This window comes from Glycine max, chromosome 19 (assembly GCF_000004515.6).
Source record: "Glycine max cultivar Williams 82 chromosome 19, Glycine_max_v4.0, whole genome shotgun sequence".
In the NCBI taxonomy this organism is placed as follows: Eukaryota; Viridiplantae; Streptophyta; class Magnoliopsida; order Fabales; family Fabaceae; genus Glycine; species Glycine max.
In genome coordinates this window covers 1,020,108-1,046,282 of record NC_038255.2, presented here as the reverse complement: position 1 = coordinate 1,046,282, position 26,175 = coordinate 1,020,108, and the positions used below count along the sequence as shown (strand labels likewise).

General features: G+C 28.3%; 1 protein-coding gene across 1 annotated transcript; it reads right to left on the bottom strand.

Moving 5' to 3' along the window:
* Nucleotides 1-554: 554 nt before the first annotated feature.
* Nucleotides 555-7,894, bottom strand: LOC100793387 (potassium transporter 8). Its single transcript, XM_006603756.4, has 8 exons — nt 7,322-7,894; nt 6,551-7,043; nt 6,141-6,194; nt 3,917-4,177; nt 3,770-3,822; nt 3,006-3,129; nt 2,655-2,909; nt 555-2,116 (listed from the first exon to the last, which is right to left on the bottom strand). Exons 1-8 carry the CDS (start codon nt 7,358-7,360, stop codon nt 1,053-1,055), a joined length of 2,343 nt encoding a protein of 780 aa, XP_006603819.1. The 5' UTR covers nt 7,361-7,894; the 3' UTR covers nt 555-1,052.
* Nucleotides 7,895-26,175: the final 18,281 nt, after the last annotated feature.

The following is a 26,175-nucleotide window of genomic DNA, read 5'->3' as shown; positions in this document are numbered from 1 at the left end:
ATATAAATGAGAAATAATTCTCACCCCTTAATTAATTTTTAAGGTTAAGTTAAACCTCTCATATTATTAATTTATCTTTGATTCATTTTTTAAGCAACAACTTCTACTAAAAAAGTTGTACCTAACGCGGGTAAACGAATGCAAATATATTTGATAGCGCTTTAACATTTTAAGGTAAAAAAAAGTGAGAAAATAAAAGGAGAAAAAATAACAGAAATGAGAAAGACTTTTAGTCCAATTTTTTTTATAGTTTTGCTTATAATTTTTTTAAATGTCTTTATTTTTATTTGGTGAAAATATAACATATATTTAAATACATATTACATGATAATCATTTTGAAATGAAATATAACCTGACATGTCAAGATGCATGAAATGTCATGTAAATACATGTCACAACTTACAGGGTATTATAATAAGAATTATTTTTAAAACTTTAAAATTTTGTAAATTAAAACTAAAATCAATAAAAAAAAATATCTTGTAGAAACTAAAACCAAAATTTTAAATTTTCCATATTTGAAGCTACACTTTTAAACTATATCAAAGCTATATTAATCCATTGAGTTTTCTTCTATTCATTCAAAAGACTCATTACAGTATCTGTTGAAATCTCAACTTGAATCTACATTTCAGATTCAAGCTAGAACAACAGGACAAGAAAGAGCTTACTAGACACTGGGGGGACTAGTCCCTACAGACAGCTTATTTATGTACCAAGAAAATTACAAAACAAAAGGTGAATACGACAGGTCGGCAGCACTTGTCAAGAAGCTTTGGAGAGTATCACTATACAAAATGCCACCATTTATCATCCTGTGTAAGGTTGACCAACCATATAATCTCACTAGTTACAAAACTAAACTAGATATATAAATACTAGGAGATATAAGGTTGGTTTAATTTGGTGGTGAAGGGAGAAAAGGAGGGATAAGTGGTGGGTTCTAACCCTCTCTAACAAAAACTAACAAATTAACAACTAACATTTGTTGATAAATATATATATATATATATATATATATATATATATATATATATAATCCAAAACTCATTCATACATGATAGATCATTCCCACCTCTAAGGTAGATGCATGAGGTATACTCAATGCATATGCTGGTCCTCTCGAGTTTCTCCTTAAGAAATCATATCCATAATTGATAACAACTTTTTTCAACCAGCTTGATCCACTTTTTGCTCTAACATATGAGTGACTCAATATGAATGCCATTCCAGCCTCTTTTGCATCCATTAGCTCAAGCAACTCCTCTCTTGCATCCAAATCAATCTGTGGACTGTCTGGCACAACAAACCTCACTCTCTTCCTCACTTTCTCAGGAGAAGACTTAACCTCCATCAACTCTGAAGGACCTTCTTCCATTTGAGAATCTTGTTGATCATCATCTTCAGTCATCCTTATTGAACCCTCTAAGTTTGATGCTGAAGTCCCCACAACTGTCATCTTTGTATCTTCTTCAAAGCTCCCAAATCCTAAGCCATATTCAGATGCATCTGATCTGATGAATTCAGCTATGCTGCAAATAAGATCCCTCTCAAACTCAATGTCATCCTTGTGAATGTCGCGGTAGCCATACCGCGCTATGCACCGGTAAAGTCTATACTCCTTTGGGCCAACTCTACCCACCAAGAACCTTTCTTCAGGTCTAACATGTGGCACTTGGACTGATTTAATGCAGAGGAAGATAACAACTTGGTGGAAGGCAGGTAGATTGGTAACAAAGTGGGAGAAAATAGCTGGGATCCCAGATACAAGCTCAGTGTGTATGAGACCAATTCCCTTGACCCTGACAATGCCTAGAGAGGGGCCTAAACTGAGGAGCCAGTTGATTGGAACCTTGTTTTGAACATCAAACTCATACTTCTTTAATGTGCCATAGTGCCACACATACATGGAAATGAGAAATATGAGGGAGAGGGCAATGGGGACCCAAGCCCCCTCAAGGAACTTGATGAGGGATGCTGAGAAATAGAGTGCTTCAATGGAACCAAAGAACAATATGAAGCAAACTGCTAGCAGTATGTTCTTGTGCCAGCACAAGACTATAACTAGAGACATTAAGCAAGTGGTCACCAGCATGACAGTTATGACAGCCAAGCCTGTTAAAGCAAAAAAAATAAAAATTCATTTAAAAATAGTTTAATTTCTATATGTACTGTAAGTGTAAAAAATTTAACACAGTGAATCTGAAGTTATCTTATTTGATACAAACTCTTTTTTTTTTCTGCGGATCTATTGTAATAATGAGAAAAATTTTGGCATATCCGCAAAAAATGGTCAATAATGTCAAAATCAGATAAATTGGCCCAAACCAACTTACTAATGGGTAATGGGATGGCGAAATACATTACAAAATTTTGCTTTGGGCAATGACCTAATTAGAGGAATAATTGGAACTATTATATCAAGCCTTTTCATAACAATTTTTATTGTAAAAATCAATAAACTTATCATACATGGTAATTTTTTTATTGAATAACAATGTAAAAATCCTTTACACTATTAGTGTATACACTGTTTACGCTTAAAAATATTTCAAATTTAATCATGATCAATTAAAAATACTTCAAACAAGATCAAATTTAAGTTATCAGGTTCATAGGCATCATGAAATTATATCATGGAGGGATAGAGTACCTGCTGCATTTCCCATGCGTTTAGTATCTCTAAACCCAACTGTAATAGCCAGGCAAAGCAGCATCAAACTCCAGTTGATCTCAGGAATGTAAATCTGGCCATGCATTTTGGATGATGTGTGAATTATTTTAACTTTGGGGAAACATCCCATAGCAGAACATTGTTTGATTATGGAGAAAGTCCCTGTGATGACAGCTTGACTTCCAACCACAGCTTGAAGTATGGCTATTGCAAGAACAGGCCATCTAAGTTTTACTGAAAAGAAGGAAAAAGAAAAGTAAGCCAAGCAGCAAACTAAACACTATTATTTCTTTGAATATGTGCTTATAGAGAAGATCACAAAGAACTTACCAGGTACAGATACATAGAACCCAATTCTATAGTCACTTTCAAGGGAATGATGTCTGGAAAGATATGCAGCTTGTCCCATATATGCTAGGATTAAAGAAGGGTATACCAAAAAGGTGAATGCAATCTGCAGGTAAATGACTTTTAGTTAAACTATTGATTATCATATCACCCCTTGGCTTCTAATCAAGTAACCATCTACCAAAGCATGATGTCCATGAATCATGCATCTATATGTATTAATAGTCAGTTAATGATTAAAAAAGAAGTGAAATTTAATTAGTTGTGCATAATGCAGAGGAATTTCCTTCTGTATGAAACCAACAATTTTGAAAACTAGTAGAAATGTTACCATAAGGTTCAAGCATGTTAAGTATTGGGTGGTGTTACTATTACAAATACAAACAAACATACCACAAGATGGAAGTGCAGCAAGTATGAGGGAGATGAAGAACAATTTTTAACTGCCAGCATCTTCTTTCAATAGAAAAAATCTTATTTTTTTCCATCTTGGCCTATGTATAATTTAACTTTTGACCTTAAAGAAGTCGGTTCTGTCTGACTCAATACACCAAAGTTTTTTTAGTAAATGTATACTTATTTTGTGTTTAAAATATTAGATATCATTAACATCAAATCACAATGAGACATTATTGCTTACAACCTTAGCTGTTTTACATTTCTGCACATGGAAAGTATAGTTTCATTTCTGCACAATAGAGTAAAACTGTACAAGTAAACATCATTAACATAATGGTGCTATGTACCTTAATTGACAATTGTGAAAAGTGTCCTAAATCAGCATACATGGCTTCTGAACCTGGAACACAAAGGTGATAAGATCAGAGAAAGACAAAGCATATGTCAAGCAAAAAAAGCAGATTAGTACAAAATTTGCTACACTAGCTCCATACCTGTTATACACAGTAGAATTCCACCCAAGGACATCCATCCTCCCTTTTGTGTCTTCTTCAGAAATTTGAACATGTAATATGGGGAGAGAGCTTCATAAACATGTGGATTCCAATGGAAGATATTATAGACACCAATAGCACTGATACATAGCAGCCAGGTCAAGACAACAGGTGCAAAGAGACTCCCCACACGATGAGTACCATAATGTTGAAGGGCAAACAAAAATATCAGTATTACACAAGCCACTGGAACCTCCACATCTGCCATAACCAATTAACCAATAATTAGCTCCAATCTAACACATGGAAATTTTCTAGTTTTTTTTATTGTCAATATAAGAAAATTACAATAGTCAATAGGGACCAAGGCTGCTGGTATTTTCTAGTTTTAATGTTTGTTAAAGAAGATATACTATAGAGGACCACCAGAAATCCACTAGGGTTGGCTTAGTGGTGGGATTTCATAGTTTGTACGAAATTCTAAGTTCGATCCTCTGTTATAAGTGTAAAATAAAAGAAGAAAAAAGAAAACATAGTAGCCATCAAATTACAATTATTTTCTGATTGCTTAAAGCAGAAGCTGATAATTATATCAAAAGCATATTGATTAACTTGCAAGTGGTAATTTCCCTGCTAAATAAATCATCAAGTGGACATATCAGAACATATTAGAGGAGCCAAGTGTTATTATCACCCTTTAGAAAAATGACTACTAGTAAGAAACCAATAAACAATTGACAGCAATTACGGAGGACATTGTAAATCCAGTATTTGAGGCGAATAACAAATATCTTGTTATTAAGGTTGTTAAAATAGTGATTCAAATGATTTTTTATTGAACACAAGAATATGATACAGATGTCAAGTTATCCAAGGAGACAAAAGTTAGGTCAATTTTAAAAGTATGATCAGGGTGACTTTCATTCTAGTATTTCAATTTCAACAGCATCCATTCTTGAAGTTGACAGAATTAGGTCTAGATTTAATAGGGGCAGAGGATCCATAGATAATCATTATCTATTACCAATAGTGGAATTGCACACACTGTCCATGACCAGTCTAATGGTGGTCATACCTAATTTTGTATCCAATCAGATATCATCAGATGACTGCTCAAGATTGATCCACAGGGATTTATTCATCTAAACCATAGTGCTTCATATAATAACCTATTGAAAATTCAACTTTGCAAGGGAACTATTTTTTTATACTTAAAAAGCTCTGGCTAGTGGGGTTAGGCTATATATACATCTTAACCAAGCTTTTCATGTGTACTTTTTTTTATTCTAATCAATATAGTATCAATTACGTATTCAAATACAGTTTTACCATGACAGTGACTTGGATTTGATCAAAGAAAAGAAATTTCCTCTGATTTGTATCTATGAGGACCTACAATTGGGCATGCACTTGTCTTTTGGTTCTCCCTTTTTGTCCACTAATTGGAGGTCCTGTGATGGTTCAAATCAGATCTTATTCATGCATTAAACAAATCTATTGTGATGCCCAACTAGAATATTTTCACCATTAATTAATATCTTCGCAGCATATATGCCATTGAGGGAGCATAAATCCTAAGAGAATGCACAGCCAGCTAAGATAACTTCAGTATCAAATATTACAAAATAGTACACAAAATGAGAATTATTCTAAATTTCTATATTATTGTGGGAACATATTCCCGAGATCGATTTGTTCAAGATACCTACCGATTTGAAACCTACCCATCAAAGCTAAATTCTGGAGAACAAATTCAAAACGTTTTACTATAGGTTATCTGCAATTGTAAGCTAGATACAAAGTATCTGCAATAAAAAAAAATTGATGACTGAATAAAGAATCTTATTGTATATTAACAAAAATTGAATCCAATTATCTAAAAGACTTGTAGCTTAGCTGTAAATAACTCTCAGGTGGTTAAAGCTTAACCTCTCTTAAACTAGACTATATTAGTACTCCATTAAAAGTCGAGAAATTCTATGCACCCTTGAAATTCAAAGATTTTGGTACTGCTATTGAGAAACTCTATCTTTCTCTTGTTGTGTTCAAACTTCAAACTCATTCAACTATTAGGCAAAAAACATCTTATATAAAAATCTTCAGATTTCTGTGGGTACCATAGCAATCCTCAAGGCTTATGGAGAAGAAAAAAGAAGAGAAATGAAAGGCCAAGAGAATTTGAGAACAAAACTATTAACTGTTTGTGATAATAAACAAAACTTACATCTGTGCTGTTCTTTAGACATGGAAAGCTCCAATCCTGACACAGCAGAAAAAACTGCACAATGACAAAAAACCACACAACAAAAGTGAGTTAGTTACTAAGACCCCATACAAGTAGCACTGTTTACAACCAAGGTTTTAAAAAAACTGTTACTGTGATTTCGGCTGCAATGTCAAGGTTTTGCAACCCCAATTGTTTCGCTATATCAAAACCGCAACCGTAATTTAAAATCTTGCTTGCAAATAAATAAAAAAATCACACAATAATATTATTATCATAACAATTCACAAATCCGAAATTGCTGCATTTGTCTGTCGCAATACCAAGGATTACAACGAAATTGTGACCGTAATTTAAAAAAACCTTGCTTGCAACAAAAATCACACAATAATATTATCATGACAAAATACCAGATATTGCTGGTGTGAGCACACCATCCCCAATAACCATGCAAGTCCCTATCAAGGCAAGAACAAGTAGCACCCTTTGCAGCACCCTGTGTTTCTCCAACAAGTTCTTCAGCCCCAACCCAACATTTTTCTTATCAACAGGAACAGTTCCATTATCCATGGTGTACTCAGTTAAGTCCTCATCTGCAAGCTGAGTGTTTGGCAGCAAGCTAACCCGGGCGTGGCGACACAGCAATGAGTAGAGTGCAAAGGTGCCTCCTTCACCATTGTCATCAGCTCTCAGCACAATGAACACATACTTGAGCAGTGGAATCAGTGTGAGTGTCCAGAACACAAAAGACAACACTCCATAGATTTCTTCATTGGTGTCTGAATGCTGAATATCCTCAGCAAAAGCGCTTTTGTAAACGTAAAGTGGGGAAGTGCTCAAGTCTCCATACACTACCCCCAAGCTTTGATAGGCCAAAGTCAACACCGTCTTCCATGATTCTTCCTGCAATCATCACATCACCACCACCATGATCATGCTAAAAAGAAAAACTAATAATACTAACAACTAACATTTATCGATAAAATAAAATAAATAAAAAATAACCACCATGACCATGGTCATTTGATAATCATAAAGCAAAGATTATGAAACAAATTTTTAAAAAAAAAACATACTTTGTATTCTACAAAACTAAGTTAGCTCAAAGTGTCACATGGGACACACATTCAGCCACACGCACGCTCGCGCACAAATACCCACCTGGCGTTAGTCTTAATTACCTTAATTGTGTTCCTGTGGATCACAGACTCAAGATCCATGATGGGGTTGGATTTCACAGAACTAGACAGCAGCAACCATTATTTGTTTCTTCGGCTAGATAAAGAAGACCCCTCACTCAACAACAAGTCAATGAAAAAACAAAAAGAAAAAGGAAAAAGGAAAAGAAATTCAAGAGACAAAAAGTGGCTTTGGTAATGGTACAGTGTAAGCCCCTGCTGCTACTTTTTCTAGTTTTCTTCTCCCACCACCCTCTTTTTTGTTGGTATTTTAATATTAATATTTATGAAAAAGGGTGTGCTGTGGCTCAAATCAAGAGGTACAAATGCAGACAAAAGAAGAACAAGCACGAAGCACAAGCAACTGAGGAGTTTTAGAGAATGGTGCTGTGACGAGGAAGGGGTGTTGGTGTTGGTGTTGGAGTGAAGGATTAGTTCAGAAAACTAGATTAGAATAATGATGATTGGGTGGTGGAGTGTGTGTTTTATGTGTTGGAGAAAAGAGAGAGAGAAGGAAGGTGTGTGTGTTTGTTTGTTGCGAATTGAAGGTGGGTTTTTGGTTGTGTAAATAAGGTACATGTGTTTTATTCATGAGCAATGATATTAGGAGATTTCATTAATTTTTTTCTACAAAGAAACTTGCAAGTAATTTTAATTTTAGTATTTTTTAAGTTTTATAATCGCCTGCTCAATCAATTAAATTGGATTTGTTAGTAAACACATCATTAATTTAAATATTTTTTTTCTTTTTATGACATCATATCATTTATTACTCCCAATGATCTTAAATATATAAAAATAATAATTCGTACTAATTAAAAAAATAATTAAATGCATTTAATTATATCAATTTTAATTAAAAATTAAGTTAATTTTTTTTCAACTTACACTCCATTAAAAATTAATAAATAAGTAAATAATCATTAGAACTAAAAATTCAATTCAATTAAAAATATTTCAATAATGGTAGTAACATTAAATAAAATAAAATAATTTAAAATTTTAATCTTAAGTTTGTGTTGGTTGTTATACAGTAGTTGAGATTCTAGCAAGGAGAATATTAGGGTGCTGAATGAAATATCAACTGAACAACTACCACTATTACACATGGTTGTTTGAGAGAGATGAGATGATATCTATGTTTGAAGGAGGGTGGGTCATGAGAGAGAAGGAGCAGTAGCATTAACAATACTCAACAACATGCAGTAAATGTGACAGTTTTCAACTTTGGACAATTTGGACTAGTATGATGATGATCACCTAATCTGAATGCTTCAGAAATTAATGTCATTTAAATATACTTTTACTTTTATTATTTCAAATTACTTATTTTAAAAATTACTCCTTTTATTTATTTATATTTTAAAAATATTAATTATACTAGTTGTTGTGATCAAATATTTCTTTTACTTAAATACTATGATTAAAATGTTAGGTATAATTATTAATTATTAATTCTTTGACTAAATAAGATAATTAAATATGAATATGAATAATTATTCAACTGGGATTTAATTTTGACAAGAAAAAGCTCACTTCAATGGAAAGGATTGAGATTAGAATTGATTATTTCATGTCTACTTTACCATTTAATTGATGCGTGTTTTAAGAGGAATTAATTAATATAATATTAATAAATAAATAATTAAATATATTTTCAATTTCAACTTTACCATTTAATTGATGCATGTTTTAAGAGGAATTAATTAATTCAAGAGATAAGAGGTATAGTAGAAAATTAATTTTAAAAAATCATGAAAATCAGAATATTAATTATATTTTTTTAGTTTCTATATCACAATCTTGAACACCAAACAAAAAAAATAAACAGAGGGAGAATGTTTTTTTAGAAATAATATTTCTTAAAATGACAATTAGTTTAAAACAAATCAAAATTCATAAATGGATGGGTAGGTAATTTAAAATCAAAAGAGTGTTTTAACTTCTATTTAATTTCGGTTGAAAAATCTAATTGATCATTTTTATTAGGTATTTTATTTTAATTATGTTTTTTTATCTACAAGACTTAAACTTATCTTATTTAAGGAGATTGAACTTAGTATCAATCAAATTAATAAATAATTAAATATTTTTTAAATTTCAACTTTGCCATTTAATTAATGTTTTAAGAGGAATTAATAAATACACGAGATCACTAAAAAAAAGTTTTTTTTTATATCGTGAACTAAATTTTAATAATATGCACTTATAATCTTCAAACTAATTTGTCATGGAAGCCCTTTTTTTATATAAAAAAAAAAGTAGAAACTTGCACAAATTAGCTAATATAGGAAAGTCCTTGTGAAAGCCACCTTATATTTAATATAAAAAAATAGCACACTCATTGATATGTTTGTCAACAATGTAAAATTAAGCTTATAGCTTATTACTATTTTTTACATCAGCCGTAGGATAAAAATAGATTAAGCTGTTTAAGAGAGACTTATGACCTAACTTACATGAAACTCAAGTCAAATCATGCTTTATCAAAAAAAAATTAGGCCTAACAAGCTATTCTATTTTAAAAATATAAATAAACATTTATTGTTAGTATTATTATTATTATTATTATATTTGTTTTTATAATGTATTAAAATCTTACATTATTTATCTTTTTAAATGTTAAACATGTTGACCAACATAAAAAGTTAAGGTTAAGCTTATAAGTTTATTGAAAGATAAATTTGTATTACAAAAAAATACTCATTTGATTTCTATAATTATATAAATTATAGCTAGCTTTTAATCCATAACTTGAAATTTATTATCTTTAATCTAGTACAAGCACGTTAAGATCTCTTTGAAATGTTGTGGTCACACAAACTTTATCTTTTAATTAGTTATTATCATTTTGTAACGATAAATAAAGTCGTCAAAATGGATCTAACTTAGAGTCCAACCTAACCCACCTTTAATTTGGGTAGGAAAAAAATGATTTTTTCAATTAGCTTGAAAACACATTAAATCTTAAAAATTTGTTTATATTATATAATTAAACAAGTTGGACTCGATTTTTAGAAAACTAACATACATGTTTTTATTTCTATGTTAGTGTTAAGTTATCCCAAATTAGGTCATTAAATAAACTTATAAGACATGTTTGATTTTTATGTAGGTTTGATTGACCTTTAAAAGAAGCTTTTGACTGATAAATTATATACTTTTAACCAAAAAGTCTGACTATATGTTGGTTAGATGATTAAGAAAGAAGAAAAGGAAGGTAAGATCATGGGTTCAATCCTTTCTTTTGACTAATAAACTAACAAACCTACATAAAATATAGGTTGATTGAGTGATTAAAAAAGAAGAAAAAAAAAAAGAATAAAATCATGGGTTCCATCCGGAAAAAAAACTAACAAATTAAAGAATAAAATTTGCCAATAAAAAAAATTGTGTTAATTGTTTACCTTAAATCAGTCAAACTAGCTAGGTATCAAATTTTGCATTTTCCCGTTGCATAGCATAACAATATTACATTTTTTATAACCATGAATGTTTTTTAATCAAAGCGAAAGGTTAGTTTCTTAATGTAGAGATTGATTATGACTTTATGGATTGCGAGTGAAAAAAATAACACAGTCAATCAATTAAATTAAAAAAAAATATATATTTTATTTTTAATATCATATTTAAAATAATTATTATAAAAATCAACAAATATAATATATATATATATATATATATATATATATATATATATATATAATATGTTTATAATTAGATACTTGTATAAAGTTATTTTATATTATCTATTTGTCCACAATAGAATATTTAATCTTATACTATTTTAAATTATTAAAGTGAATTTTGTCTCTTTTAAGTTTGTTTTTCCACACAATCCGACGTTAGCTAACTTGTTTTAAGCGATTTAATTGTCTATGAACTGCTTGTCTCAGACCTTGTTAATTATTTTTACAATATAAATATAAAGTTAGATTTCACCTTATTCCTCTATATCTCTATCGAATCGCATCATAAATTGTATAAAGATAAGATGAACGTACCTATACCTTATTCCTCAATCGAGCAAAAATTTCAAGTGATATACATAAAGATTTTTTTATCGCTTTTAACGTGTTTCAATTCAAACTTGTAGAGACTCAAATAGAAAAACTAAGATTTTGGATCAACCCTGAAGATTTGTATCGGGGTATTTTTCATTTCACAAAGTTAGGACTCAAGGAAGATTTCAACAAGAATATGATACTTGATGGAAATGGATCGTGCCACAGACTTTCAAATATCCTTCTCGAAATTACAACAAATTAATATGAATATATGTTTTTGGTCTTTCAATTTTAATCCTATTAAATGTGTAAAAAAATTAATTTTAGCCCCTCTTAAAAATATGACGTAGAACCATTAACTCATATCAAGATCCACGTAACACCACTATCACATATGATGGTGAGTGACAATTATTTCTATCCACTCAAATTAATGAACTCAGTTAAAAAAACCCAACTAAAAGTAAAATATTTTGAATATAAAGAACTAAAATCCAACTTGAAAATAGACTGAAGATATATATAACCTTCTTTTTCAAATACTCGGTTCAAATTATTGAGTTGTCAAGAAAAGCCTCATAAAAATAGATCCAAGGTCAAAAGGTGAAAAGACTAAAATAGTATACTTAACATGAATATTCTTTACGTACATTGATGATTTGACATACTTTAGACTTATTATTTTACATCATATAAATTAAAATTATAAAAAAAATGTAAATTCTAAGTGAAATCAACTAGTGAGTTTGTTTAAGAAAATATTTAAAGCTTTCTCACCACTCTTTTTTTTTATCACTTAAACCGATTACATATATACATTAGAAGTAAAATCTCATGTGTAATAGAATTTGAAACTAGCAAACGTTAACTAATACACCTGAATTATTATATTAAAATATATAAGAAGTAATTTGATATTCATTTTTTTATATAATATTTTAGAGTATTTAATAAAATATATGAAACATTACGTAATCAATATCTCAAGATACACGTTGTGACGGCAGCTTTCGGAGTTTCGTTGAACGAGATTTTAACAACCACCGAACCAAACCAAGAAGCACGTAGAACAAACTAGTAGTAGTAGTAATTAAATTGTGGTCTTAAAAGTTAAAACGCATAACACATGGCACGAATCTTTTTCACATTGAGGAGTAAGAAGCCTCGAGAAGTTTAACCCTCACCCAAAATCCCACAAGCAATTTGTGAAGAAAGCTACGTGTGAGTGTGATGGAACCACACAACTACAAGCCCTTGTAGTAGTGGCCTTGCTTTTGTCCAAACCCTAAAATCATTTGTGAGCTACCATACCTCAATAAATTGGTATATATAATATAGATATTTGACCACTAGGGTCCCACGGAATACTCTTTATAGGTCTTACGTTGAATTAGAATACAATTTTTGTTGTGTATTTAACTAAGCACGTCATTGAACCTACTGCCATCATAGTTACAAAACCATTAAGAAAAGTAGAAAACCTCCACCGCATCCTTCTAACCACTAGTAATTAAAAAAATATACTAGCCCAAGATCCCATTAATTAGTAGTGGATGTTATTTTCCATTCTTTCAGTGTAATAGCGAAGGGAGTTAATAATTGTAATTTATTATTATAAGAGACTTTGGAGATGATAATTGATAAGAAAAGTCATTCTTATGAATATTATTGTTTGATAAAGTGGGAGATAAGTGAAAGTGACCCTTAAAGGGCCATTCACTCACTCTTATCCTACTATAGGGGGTAACTTGTGAACGTGGAAAGAATTGGGACAGGTGGCTTTATTGTTGGAAAGTGGCCAAGGAGTTATGTACAAAACAATTACGACAAATTGGCTTTAGTGTTAGGGTGACCACTTTCCCTTTGTCCTCTAAACTTGTGAATGGTCATGCTCTTGCCCTCTCTCAAGTTTTTGGAATATCTATTCTTTGCTCCACTTACCTCTCTTCCTATCAAATCCCAATTATCCTCAACTTCAAAAAGAAGCAAACCCCCTTTTTTTTCTTCTTCTTTTTTGCTTTCTTTTACCCCCACAAAAATCTAAAACCTTTTCTTCCCACTTTTCCAAATGTATTCATATTTATATTTATATGTAAAGCATGAAACCAGACGCAAGATATATGGTGGGTATGATCTTAAACAAAAGAGGTAAAGGAAATGGTGAGCACGCAATAAGGTTTAAACATTGCCTAGTTTGACACGTTACAATTGAATTATTATTTTTTATGTTATTAGGAGTTGAACTGTTTGAATAGAAATAAGGTGTTATTAAGAATATTTATAATTAACTGTTTAACTAATCGCAAAATTAATAGGAATACAATTTAAGTATTTGAAAAGAAATGCGACATTAATAAATAATTATTTGTTTGAATGATATTAGATTCTATTTTCTTAAGTGTTAAAGTATTCTGAATGAAAAAAAAAAAGAGTTCACCAAAAGTTAATTAATCAGATTTTTTTATGAAATTAAATTAATTATCAATAAACATCGATAAATATTTCGTATGAATAACATAATATAAAAAAAATACTCTTATTTAACTACTTAACTAATTACAAAATTAAGAATATGTTGATGTTAGATAACACAACTCTCTAAGGAATTAATTCTAAAGCTAAATAGAGACTCAAGAAACGTCAATGAACCGTACTATGTGACACTGAGCTTATCTCTTTTTTATTTATTTTTTCAACTAAATGCTTTGCATTTCTATGTTATTTTCACTTATTCTTACTATCCGTTTTATTTTCATTCATCTTATTTCTTTCTTCTCTGCCAACCAAACATTACATAAATTCTTTGGGTGGATGCATAATACATGCTAATGTTCCGAGTTATGAATTGAACGTTACTGATTAAAAACGGAAAGGTAAGCTAGATCAAATCTTGAACAACAGTAAAAAAAACCAGTTGAAGAAGGTGGTTATTTTGGCCACAAATTACTAGTGGGTCCTACAGAGCCATTTTAGAGCCCAAAAAGGGTACACGATGCCACTATATTAGACATAGACAGCATTTGACATTATCATCATTTTCACCATGCTCATCAAGCTAGAATCTCGTTCGGAATCTTTAGTGGTGCCAAGTTGATGCCATCATCTCAAAACTACAATCAATACCCGATAAGCTGACTGAGGTAACTTTTTTGTGTGTGCAATATGACTCACACAAATTCCTTCATCTTGATCATCGAGTGTGTATATCATTTCGAATGAAATTGCCTTAAATTTGGATTTAAATCTCCTAAAATATATTTTTGGGGAGAGATGTTCAACTTGTGAAAAAAAAATTGAATTTAAATCTCGTAAAATATATTCTTTGAGAGATGAAAAGTTTTATATTAACTAAGTCATGAATTCAGAATTAGTTTCTGTAACTTATTTGATTGGTCAATGAAAAAATAATACATTTCATCTTTTATGAAATTAACATCCGATCAGAACATGACACATGATAATTATTATTCGATAAGAACATGACACGTGATAGTCAACATTCCTTTATAGCAATTATAGGGATCAACATTGTATGATTTGATTAAATACGAACATAAAATTCGTGAATAATTTTACAGGGGAACAAAATTTAAAATTAGAAACAAAATAGAGGACTAAAAATGTAATTTTGTCAACTTATTTAAAGGATTAAAATTTATAAGAATACTTTGGGATCTCACAAAAAATAAAAAAAATCATTATAATTATTGCCAAAAATATTTTTAAAAAAATTATGGTTCATAATAATATTATCTAACTTGAATTAACTTATCTCAAAGAAAATAAATGTCATCTCTAAAAAAAAATATTTACTATATTCTTATATATCCCACTGAAATCAAGGGAGTCCTAAAAATCCGGTCAATTAGTTTATGACAATTATTTTATCAATGTCTTTATTTTTTTATGCACTGTATATGCAAAGTGCCAAAGTGAGATTCCAATAATTTATTTAATCAAGCATTGGTCTCTATAATTGCTATAGAAGGAAAGTCCTCACAGGCTTACGCCGGTCGCTAGAGTGAAAAAGATACTCTAAGTTGTTTTCTATTTTCAAATGCTGATTATTGCACTTATTTATCATGCTAAACAAGTTCTAAGTAGTATTAATTTCATTCTTAACACCTTGTCTATTTTCTGACACTAAACACGTTCATTTGGTGGCTTAGTTTTCTTCAAGAATAAAAAATCCTCATAATGTGTTATAATTTCATTCTTAACACCTTGTCTATTTTCTGACACTAAACACGTTCATTTGGTGGCTTAGTTTTCTTCAAGAATAAAAAATCCTCATAATGTGTTATGTATTTGTATGTAAAATTCATTCAACGATCTGCCGGCTAATAATCGTCAGATTGTGCCGACTATTTTGATTTAAATATATTGTTAGTATACAATTGTTGAATAATCTCTATTGAAAATTTTCTCTCTGATTATTCTAAAGTTTTTTTTTTTGTTTAAAATTAATTGTTTCAATAAAAAAAAATAAGAAAGACAATATTTTGTCTAATCATAATTTGGATCTATACAGATAGGAAACCAAACCCACTAAATTATACTATGTCTTTTTATTAATTAAATATGAGCTAATGACCTCAAATTCAGGATTATAATGTAATTCTGGCCACTCGTGCTTCCTGAAAAATGTAATCCTCCATAAATAAAATTCTCTTCCATATCAACTAAGCTAAGCCAGAAGGTATGATTAGATCCCTAATAATTTTTTATATAATGGATTCGGAATATCTCATTTCAAGTATTTTGAATATTAGGTGTCACGTCAAAACATAAATTATTTTGTTATTATCCAATAAAAAAATAAATATAAAGTATTTCTTTTTAGAAACCTTTCTTATTATAAATATTTAAAGTTGTGTATGCCTGGGATCTAACTTGCAAGGTCTCGTACACAATCTGCAAGATTCTCTGTTTCCCTTGAATGAGACTGTCTACCTCTTTCTTTGTTTTTTTATTTTTTTATTCCAAAAACGTTAAAGTGGAATTCACTGAATAAGATGGAAAAGCAAGATAAGTTATACATACATGGATGCAATCAAAGGATCTATTGTTCACACAATGTTATAAAATAAAAAAAAATTTAAAAAAAAACTGTAGAAAAAGAGTATTATATTATCTGTCTGAAACAAAGTAATTAACTTCTTTTTAATAATAAAATAGCAATATGTTATGCTACTCACACAATCCATGAATCGTTATACATAACTTTTGTTGGTTTCACTTTCATATAAAATGATTCTTTCACTTGAGACATTAAATCAGATTCTTATTTATAAAGCCATGATATAATTTTCGTTTGAAGATTTAACCTTTTTTCTTTTGTGTCTAACCAATTGACCTAAAGTAAAGGTAATTATATTCAAAAACTTATTTTTATATGGTTTTTTTAAATATTTAATAAGCATAAACTGATGAATTTAAATCTTCAAATAAATGATAACTAGTACTTTAGCCTACGTAATATACAAAATAAATGTTATGTAGTAATTAAAATTTATAATGAATAAATACTTTTAAACTTATAAATTATATTAAAATTAAAATTTATAATAAATAAATATTTAAAAATGTAAACTATATTTTAGATTTGTGGTAAACAATTTATATTATGGTACAATTTTTTAATTATTGATGTTTTCTTTTAAAAAATTATTGAAATTCAATTTTAAAATAAAGGTGAAGTTTTTGGTTACAAAAATAAATAAATAAAATAAAAGGTGAATAAAAAATTGAAAGAGATCAGTTAAAAAAACCCTAAAAATGATATTATTAAATAGTAATTCCTAAAAATGCTCCAGTTGAAGAATAGTCAAAATAATTATTCTAATTTATTTATATATAGAAGATAAGTATACTAACAGGTTGAATTTTAGTGGAAATGACTAGTATTCGACAATGTGAAAGTGATGAATCAAGTTTAAAATCTGCATTTGAAGAAGTATCAACATTTAGTTAGTGCCTGACACAAAAAGAGGATACTTGTTAAAAAACAATATAATAAATATATAATTTCAAAATAACTGCAATAAAAATTCAATACAATATTAATTATAATGTCAATATTAACCTGTTAGATCTAATCAGCTCTTAGATATTTATAAGCTTCCACAGGACACAATGAATGAGAAGAATAAGGTGCCCTACTCTCCTTGCAGTATAAATCTGACAAACTGAGGATAAGGAAGCTACACTACAAAGAATGGATCAACAATCAACATCAAGAAAACAAGATATTTTACACTTGTTTTTACAATATTCATAATTAGCTACATATAAATTATCAGAGGGAGAGACAAATTAACTAGTGTTAATCATTAGTGTTCTTTGGATACATTTTTCATAAGTATTTATAGAAATAGAAAATAAAATAAAAAAGATTAAAATTTTCTCTAAATTAAAATTAATTTAATTATATGAACTTAATTTTTATTGAAGTTCTCTCAATTTCTCTAAAAGCTAAAATATATAAATTAATTTTAATTTATGAAAGAAACTTAATTAATTCACTTTACTTTTCTATTTTCTTTTCTTACATACATAAGAACTTATTAAAAAAAAAAGTTATCTGAACAGAATGGTTAGATTTAAATTGTAGAATACCGTTAAATATATTGATGAATGATAATATACTTCTTCAGTTCTTTGAAATGATATGTTTTTATTAATGATGAATGTAAAACAAGTACTATAAAAGATCTGTTTCTCTTGATCTTGATGATTCTCTCCTTATTTGTGTTGTGATGCTTCCTTAATTATCCTGTGCAAGATCTATAGTGAGGAGAATACGCCAGGGTACCATATATTCTTCCCATACATCATCATTTATAAGGTTAAACTTAATTAAGCACATGAGATTAATTAAGGCCATTTTATGGGATGGACATGCAAAACTTTGTTGGGTTACAAGTGTGAGGTAAAGTCTCACATCGGATAGAAGTGAAAAGATTGAACACCATATAAGTGAGGAGTATACCCACAAAAGGTTTTGAGTTAGAGTGTAATGTCAGACGACTCCCTTATAAGTGACTCGTGGTTTATAGGTGTACATCTCGAATCTCCCCAACAAAACCTGTCATAGCCCATTGTCTAGCACTTCAACGTGGTTAACAATTAGTGAAAGTTTCAGTTCCAACACATGGAAATTTCTCCTTGCACGATCTGACAACCTGATGAGTGGTGTGGTGCCTATTAAATTCAAACCTGCAATTGAGGTTATCTATGCACTCTCTAAAACTGAAGGAAAGCAAGGCAAATGTTTTTTATTTATTTTTTTATGTATGGTGTCCTTCTATTATTCAACCGTGTAAATTTAAAATATCAATGAAATTAAAATTTTAAAAAAAAACTCTTGTTTTTTAGGGAAACACGAGAAAAAAATAAATTAAAACGATTCAGTAAGTTAGTAACAAAAGTTAAAAAATAAAAAAACTATACTGTACATCAATTCAACACCCTTCCTGAGGATTTGTAAAATGTTGCTTAATTAATTGCTTTGGATTGTATTGAATAAAACTTGTATATATCTATAATCAAATTAATTAGATAGTAAAATGAAAAAAAAAATTAAAGTGAATTGGATGATCGAGATTCTTATAAAAAAAATTCCATCCAATTGCAATTGCAAACATCCATTTCTACAAGGATGTTGATCTAGTGTTTGATTTAAGGAGAATTTAGCTTAACAAAGTGATCAAGAATTTAGAGTTAACTCTCATTTTTTTTATAGACGTGAGTTCAATTTTACTTAATATATATTATTAAATTTTTGTTTGGTGGGAAGTTCTCTTTAGAGAGATTTCATATTGCCCAAGGTTTAATTGAATTTTTTTTATTAGCAAACGTTAATTATTGATTTGTTAGTTTTAGGTTTGCATAGTAAATTTCCGGCTAAGCTTATGATAGCTATCTCAACATTTCGTTAACATCATGCTTCATAGTACTATATGCCTCCTTATTCTAGTACTTATATTTTAGGGGTAAAGGAAAATGCAAGAAAATAAAAGCTGGGAAGTTTTCATTAAAAATGAAATCTTGTTTAGTTTAGAAGTTTAGATAAAGAGAGAAATATGAGGAGGTCAATACTTGTTTTTTCTAGGTCAGAAATTACGGATGTTTTATCTCACCCATGTTGTATGATTGAAATTTTACAAGTTGAAAATCAGAGTTTAACTTTTGATTTTCTTCTCACTTGTTTGTATTAAAAAATTGTTTTCTAAAACAATTTCACATTACTTAACAATGAATACTTAACAATGAATGTATCATTTAAAGTCTATTAAGTTTTGAAAATTGTTTCCAAAAATAAGTATTAAAAAACTAAAAAACAATTGGAAGATGTTTTTTTCCCCATAATCTTCTGCTGCGGTCTTACCTCAAGGGTGTGAGTAATTATTGGAGTGGTGTGTGCTGAGGCATGAATTCTGTTGGTTTTGTGAAGATTTATTCTTGATTTAAAAAACTAAAGAATTTTTTAAAATAGAAAGCAAATACAACTTAAAATTCCTCCTATTAGTTTCTAGTCACTTTTCTAATATTGAAAATTCAAAAAAACTTAGAAAATTTGTAAATTAGGATTAAGAATTTAATTAAAATGCCCAAAATTAAACAAAATTTTAAACCGTTACTCAATTACATTTCACAATATATCATAAATTTGATTATTTTTACAATAATTATCTTAAAAGTTATATATATTTATAATTATTTCTAATTAATTAATTAGTTACCATTGAAAAATTGTTTACGATAGCATTGCATGTGAAAGTTAAACTCTGTATAACTAGACTGTACTTGACATGTTCGATTGTAATTATGTTGATATGATAAAAGTAGCAAGTTATTTTTTGTTTTCCTTCCTCTTTTCTCTCTTCCGTTAAAATTCAGATTTTTTAAATTAAGCAAAGATTGCGTGAAGGAAAAATAGCAGATATTTATGAAAGGAATGAGGGAAATAGAGCAAACATAAAAAAATATTCTACTTTCTGATCAATATAAATTAAAATTCTGTATTCTCTAAAAGCAGTAGGATCAAACCCTCCTAACATGCTCAGCCCAAGTTAATGCAACTTGCACAGATTTTGCCAAAACAAAACTATGTACTCTTGAAATTGGTTCTCAGTAACATCGATCAAACGCTTCAACATGTTTTTCAAGTTATGTTTCCTAGTTTTGAATTGCTTAACTTTGTCTAGGTTTCCTCCAATAGGTTAAGAAATCATTGTTGTCAGGTACGATCCAACTCGTCAATTAAATTCTCATCTTTCCATGTATATTCTCTATTTTTGTTTGAAATGTAAGATGAAAAAATTAAATATATAATTTTTCTCAAATATAAAAAGAAATTCAACTAATTTTTATCTTATTTAATGTTATTACTCCTAAAATATTTTTTTATTTAATTGATGTGCTAGTTTTAATGACTATATTTTATTTTTAATATCAGGTTTCAATTAAATAAGTTGAAAAAAAAATTAAAATTAAAATTGATGTAATGAAATATGATTAATTAACTGTGTTTAGGTGATGTTTCATTTTTATTTTCCTTACATTTGTTACCAAAATAAGATAAATTTTCCAAATTCCACTTTCTCTTTCTTATCTTTTCTTAAATTATACAAGTTTGTAAATTTTTTTCCAATATTCACCATATTTCTATGTTGGCTGAAAAATCGGGTTTGGTTACCCCGACTTCTGAATAAGTCTCTTTTTTTTTTTACTTTAAATTATTAAAATAATACAAATAAGAATCAAAACTTTTAATAATAAAAATTATTAAAATTGTCTAATAATATATTTGTTTTATTAAAAAAATTAATTTTTTAAAATAATTATTTTCTCCAATTTTTTATTAAAATAATTTTTATAATTTTTTTAAGAGATATACAAGTTTCTCTTTCTTATCTTTTCTCAAATTATACAAGTTTATAAAAAAAATTTCCAATATTCACCATATTTCTATGTTAGCTGGAAAATCGGGTTTGGTCACCCCGACTTCTGAATAAGCCTTTTTTTTTTACTTTAAATTATTAAAATAATACAAATAAAAATCAAAACTTTTAATTATAAAAATTATTAAAATTGTCTAATAATATATTTGTTTTATTAAAAAAATTAATTTTTTAAAATAATTATTTTCTCCAATTTTTTATTAAAATAGTTTTTATAATTTTTTTAAGAGATATATATAGATAAAGAAAAATCAAAAAATTTGAGAAAATTATAGTATAATTTTTTAGTTACATGTATATATTTTTTTAGCTAAATTTATGTTCACGGGAAGGTTTAGAGTAATGTTATAATTCTAAAAATGTGATTGTCATTCTTGATCCCATCAATGTCGCTGTTATTCACTTACAACTCCTTTGGTTTACTGCCACACGAATTAATGTGACAATGGAGATGAGTGGGGTTCTGATTCAAGAGAAAGAGGACTACAAAGGGTCATCAGGTTTTTCTATGAGATGGACGAAGACGAAAATGAACGGGAAAGTAGAAAAAATATATGAAATTTATCGGCAACATGATCATAACAAAAATAATTGTTCCAGCATACCTTAATCTTAAGTCTTTCCTTGACCAAATATAATTGTTTAAGTACTTTATTTATAATATAATATAATGTTCTTCTATAAATAAATTGTTAAACAAAAAGTATAATCTTATGACATAAACAAACAAATTATAATTAGTAAGATAATGATATTAAAAGTTTTAATTTTTTCACTAAGCAAATATATTATTAGATAAAATTCATATTTTAAAAAAATGTTCACCTACAAAATATCTTATATAAATTAAATAATACAAGATAAGTAATTATATTTAATAATATTATTTTCTTACTAAAAAATTATTTTAATAAAAAAGTATTTTTAAAATCAATTCAAAATATATTTATATAATATAATATTTGTATTATTTTAATAATTTAAATTAAAATAAAAATATAAACATATAAATTAATTTTAAAAAAAGAGGTTCATACGGATGTCGGGATAGTAAACATAAAAATGTAGTGTACATTGAGAATTTTTTTACAAACTTTGTATAATTTGAAAAAAAAGATAAGAGAGAGAAAGCGTAGTTTAAGAATTTTTTTTCCTAAAATAACATCTATTGGTCGTTCATTGTAGCACTCATTATTATTAGTTGAAATTTACATGAGTAGTACTAAATTGGAAGCACAATCCTCTACGAATAATCATCTTATTTAGCATGACCCACATGATTTGAATCTAATAATAATAAGTGTGACCAAATGGAATAGGTTGGTCGCATGTTTTATTATTAGAATATAATATTAATCCTTAATTTTGGCGACAATTTTAGTGTCCCTTAATCTTGTGATTGCATTCTTAGTATTCTAGAATGCTAGTGACTATATTATATCATAATTTTTTTTAGATTAACTTCTAGATATCTTCTAGTTGTTAATAAAAAATTAACATATTAAGAGATTCATTTAAGAAGCTCTCACAATAAATAGTTGTCCATATACAAATTTAGGTATCAAAACTCTTTTTTTTTTCCTATGTGAAAGACTTGTGAGTGTCCTATGATTAACTCATTGGGCCAGAGACTAATCCTACCCACGCCTTGTGATTGTCGTTAGCTCAATAAAATTTTATACACAAAGAAAATCAAACACTAGTTCTCTATCTTAAATCATTACACCAATCATATGAGTTCAGGAATAGAGACTTTAATCACATGCTTAAAAAAAATTATTTCACAATCATACTACACCATCTTAATTGCTAATGTTACATTAAGTATGGTAATATTTGCCAAGCTTTAGATAATTTGGTGCACAAAATCCAAAGAAAAAATGAATTGTTGTATATTGAGAAGAATATGATCAGATATGGTAGATAGAAATGGAATCATTCCTTTTTGGGTTCCACGGAGTGGCTTAAAAATAATCATCTGACCCCACCGATGACTGGAAAAATGGCCCAATAATGGCCCAGTGGCCCACAGCCTTCATAGCATTATGCAGGTCCATACTAACGGAAGGTGGCCCAAGAAAATAATAAGGTACAACCAGAAATTCTAAATTCTACCGAAGTCCATCGAACCAACCAAAGGCAACTAATCTTAAAGGATTCAGCCCCAGAGAACGTGCAGAAACCAAAATAGTACGATATAGTTTAAAAGTAAAATTGTTTGATGAAATGTGTATATCAAATAAGATAAATTTTATTATTAATAATTATAAATTATCTTAATAATTATGTTTACCAATGTTTTTTAAAATAATATTGATCTAAAACTGTTTACATTAATAATTCATGAAAATTAAACTCGTATAGAAAAAGAAAAGAAATAGTTTTTATTAATTATATTAAAAGTTTTGTTTACCATAATATCTAATTGATTGAAAATATAAAACTTGTTATATTAATAATGTGTAGAAGTTTAACTCGTATAAAAAGAAATAAAAAATAAAAATAAAGATATTAAAAATTATGTTTATCACAATTTTTTTATTGAATGACTATTTAAATTTTTTTACATTAACAGTAGTACATGAAAATTAATATATATATATATATATATATATATATATCACTTTTAAAATAAAAAAATTAAAATGTTATGATAATTTATGATAAGAAGAAAAAGCTAATATATTTTTTTAAAAAAATTACATATTTTATTGATAACGTTGTCATTAATTATTATATCTTTATGTTTTTTCTCCCAGATTGCATAGCAATAATTCGTTCCTATTTCTATTTAAAGATTTTTTTGTATTCTTGTCCCGTGTTGGTGCACGGATTCTGACTCAGTGATTGCTAAAATCCAAAACGTGTTATTTGACGATTCATGTCATGGCCTACGTGTAAACATGTTGGTTGACAAAAGTATGGCGTATAAGGTACGTAAATCCAAAGAATTAATGACATGTACAAGATTTTATTGTATTAGAAAATATTGTTGATTTATAACCTAGGAAAACAAATATTTTTGTTTCACTTTTTCAACGCATTACTCACTTTTTAATTAGGGGTAGATTTAGATCAGGTTGTCTGACTAAACGCATTTGTTGCATTTATTTTAATATCTTGATATAGTCTTCTTGTTATCATTTTAGACTTAATATAATTTATATTTTTTCCAAAAAAAAAAATTTATTATCACTTATTCCTTATTTTTTAGTCACCTTTCGTCATCCAAAAAGATAAGTGCATTAAGATCTCTTCTCTAAAGTTCTAGACCTGGATCAATATTATTAGGATTCACTACTCCACTTCATTAAGAAGTACTGCCAATTTATCACTTTGTGCATGAATTAATTAATACAATTTACAAGATTATAGAAAAGGTAAATAGTAAAATTTGTTTCGAAGATAAATTAATTTATGAAAGATGAAAATTTTAAATTTAATTTTTCTAAATATGTAGAAACTGTGAAAAATTAGTCTTTATATAATTTAATGATCAAATCGGTCCCTAAATTTTGCATCTTAATGTCAAATTGATCAATAAAAAAATATAACTTATTGTTAAATTAATCCTTGAACATTATAATTTAATTAATAAAATAATCTTAAAAATTTAACAGCATAATTAATTTGTCACATTTTTTATATATTTAAGAATTAAATTTATATTTTTTATCTTTTAATAATTAATTTTACCAGATCACATTTTTGGAAATGAGTGACTATTTACCTTAATAGGAAATAATGTTTGGGGAATGGGGTGTGACCTAAAGAGATAAAGGGAAATAAATGAAATAATAGGGTAAATGGGCTTTCTACTTAGTAGCAACACCTTTTTGAGATATTATTATGGAAATTGCAAGCAATCAAGCATTAAGGGGATGCCACGGCCAATTTTATTTATTTTTTATCGATAAATATTAATTATTGGTTGTTAATTTTTTGTTAAAAGAGAAATTAAATTCTTGATCTTTTCTCCTTCTCTGTTCTTTTAACTGCCCAACCAACATTTTATAACTCCACTAGCAACTTTCCCCCCCCCCCCCCTGTACTGCAAATATCATTGCTAGCTTAATGAAAATAAAATATCTTTTATAAATGAAAACTCAAAATTTCTTTTCCATGAAAATAGCGTTTGTGGCCAGCAATAACGTCAAATTTTAACTCAATTTCATGACATCAGACATGGTACCCACTACTAGTATCAAGTAAATATCTTTTTCATTGATCTGTTCTTGTTGGCTCCAAATGATGGCAGAAATCACTTACTAATCGATAGTGAAAAACAAAAGTTTGGTGCAAATTGGCAAATTGCTGAATGATAAGTGGTGACTTGCTTGTGAGAGTAGCATGGTATATTAATTTAATCATATAACTAAGACTTTGCGATTGACCATTCTCCACTCAATGAATAAAATTGTACAAAATGAACATCATTATCTTCTTTTCTCATTCTCAACTAAAAAATAAAGTTAAAAATTGAAGGATTAAATATTTTATAAACTCAACAAATATGAAAAATTTCGCATTTAGTCCCATGACAATAATGTCATTTTGATTTTTCATTTTTTGAAATTTTGTCAAGTGTAGTTTGTGTTTTTTCGCCACCTCAATCGATAATGTTAGTAACAGCGACAAGACTTGACACAGTCACATAAATGAAAGACTGGAAAGAGATTATTATTTTTTTATTTGAAAGGGGAAAGAGAGATTATTTTTTGAAAGGATTAAAAGTGAACATTTTCTTAGTTTAAAAGGGTTTTGATATTTTTTTATTTAGCCAATGAAATTATAACATATATGCGTCCATATTACTTAAATATAATGGTAATATAATATTTCTATTTCAAGCACTTCAACTATAGAGATCTTACTTGCATAGTTT

Bases quoted from the DNA above. Each gene is read 5' to 3' on its own strand.
- LOC100793387 (XM_006603756.4), bottom strand. From the start codon at position 7,360: ATGGATCTTGAGTCTGTGATCCACAGGAACACAATTAAG. The intron at 7,044-7,321 runs GTAATTAAGACT...TGATGATTGCAG, and splicing joins TCCACAGGAACACAATTAAG to GAAGAATCATGGAAGACGGT. The intron at 3,130-3,769 runs GTACATAGCACC...ATTTACCTGCAG, and splicing joins TTTCACAATTGTCAATTAAG to ATTGCATTCACCTTTTTGGT.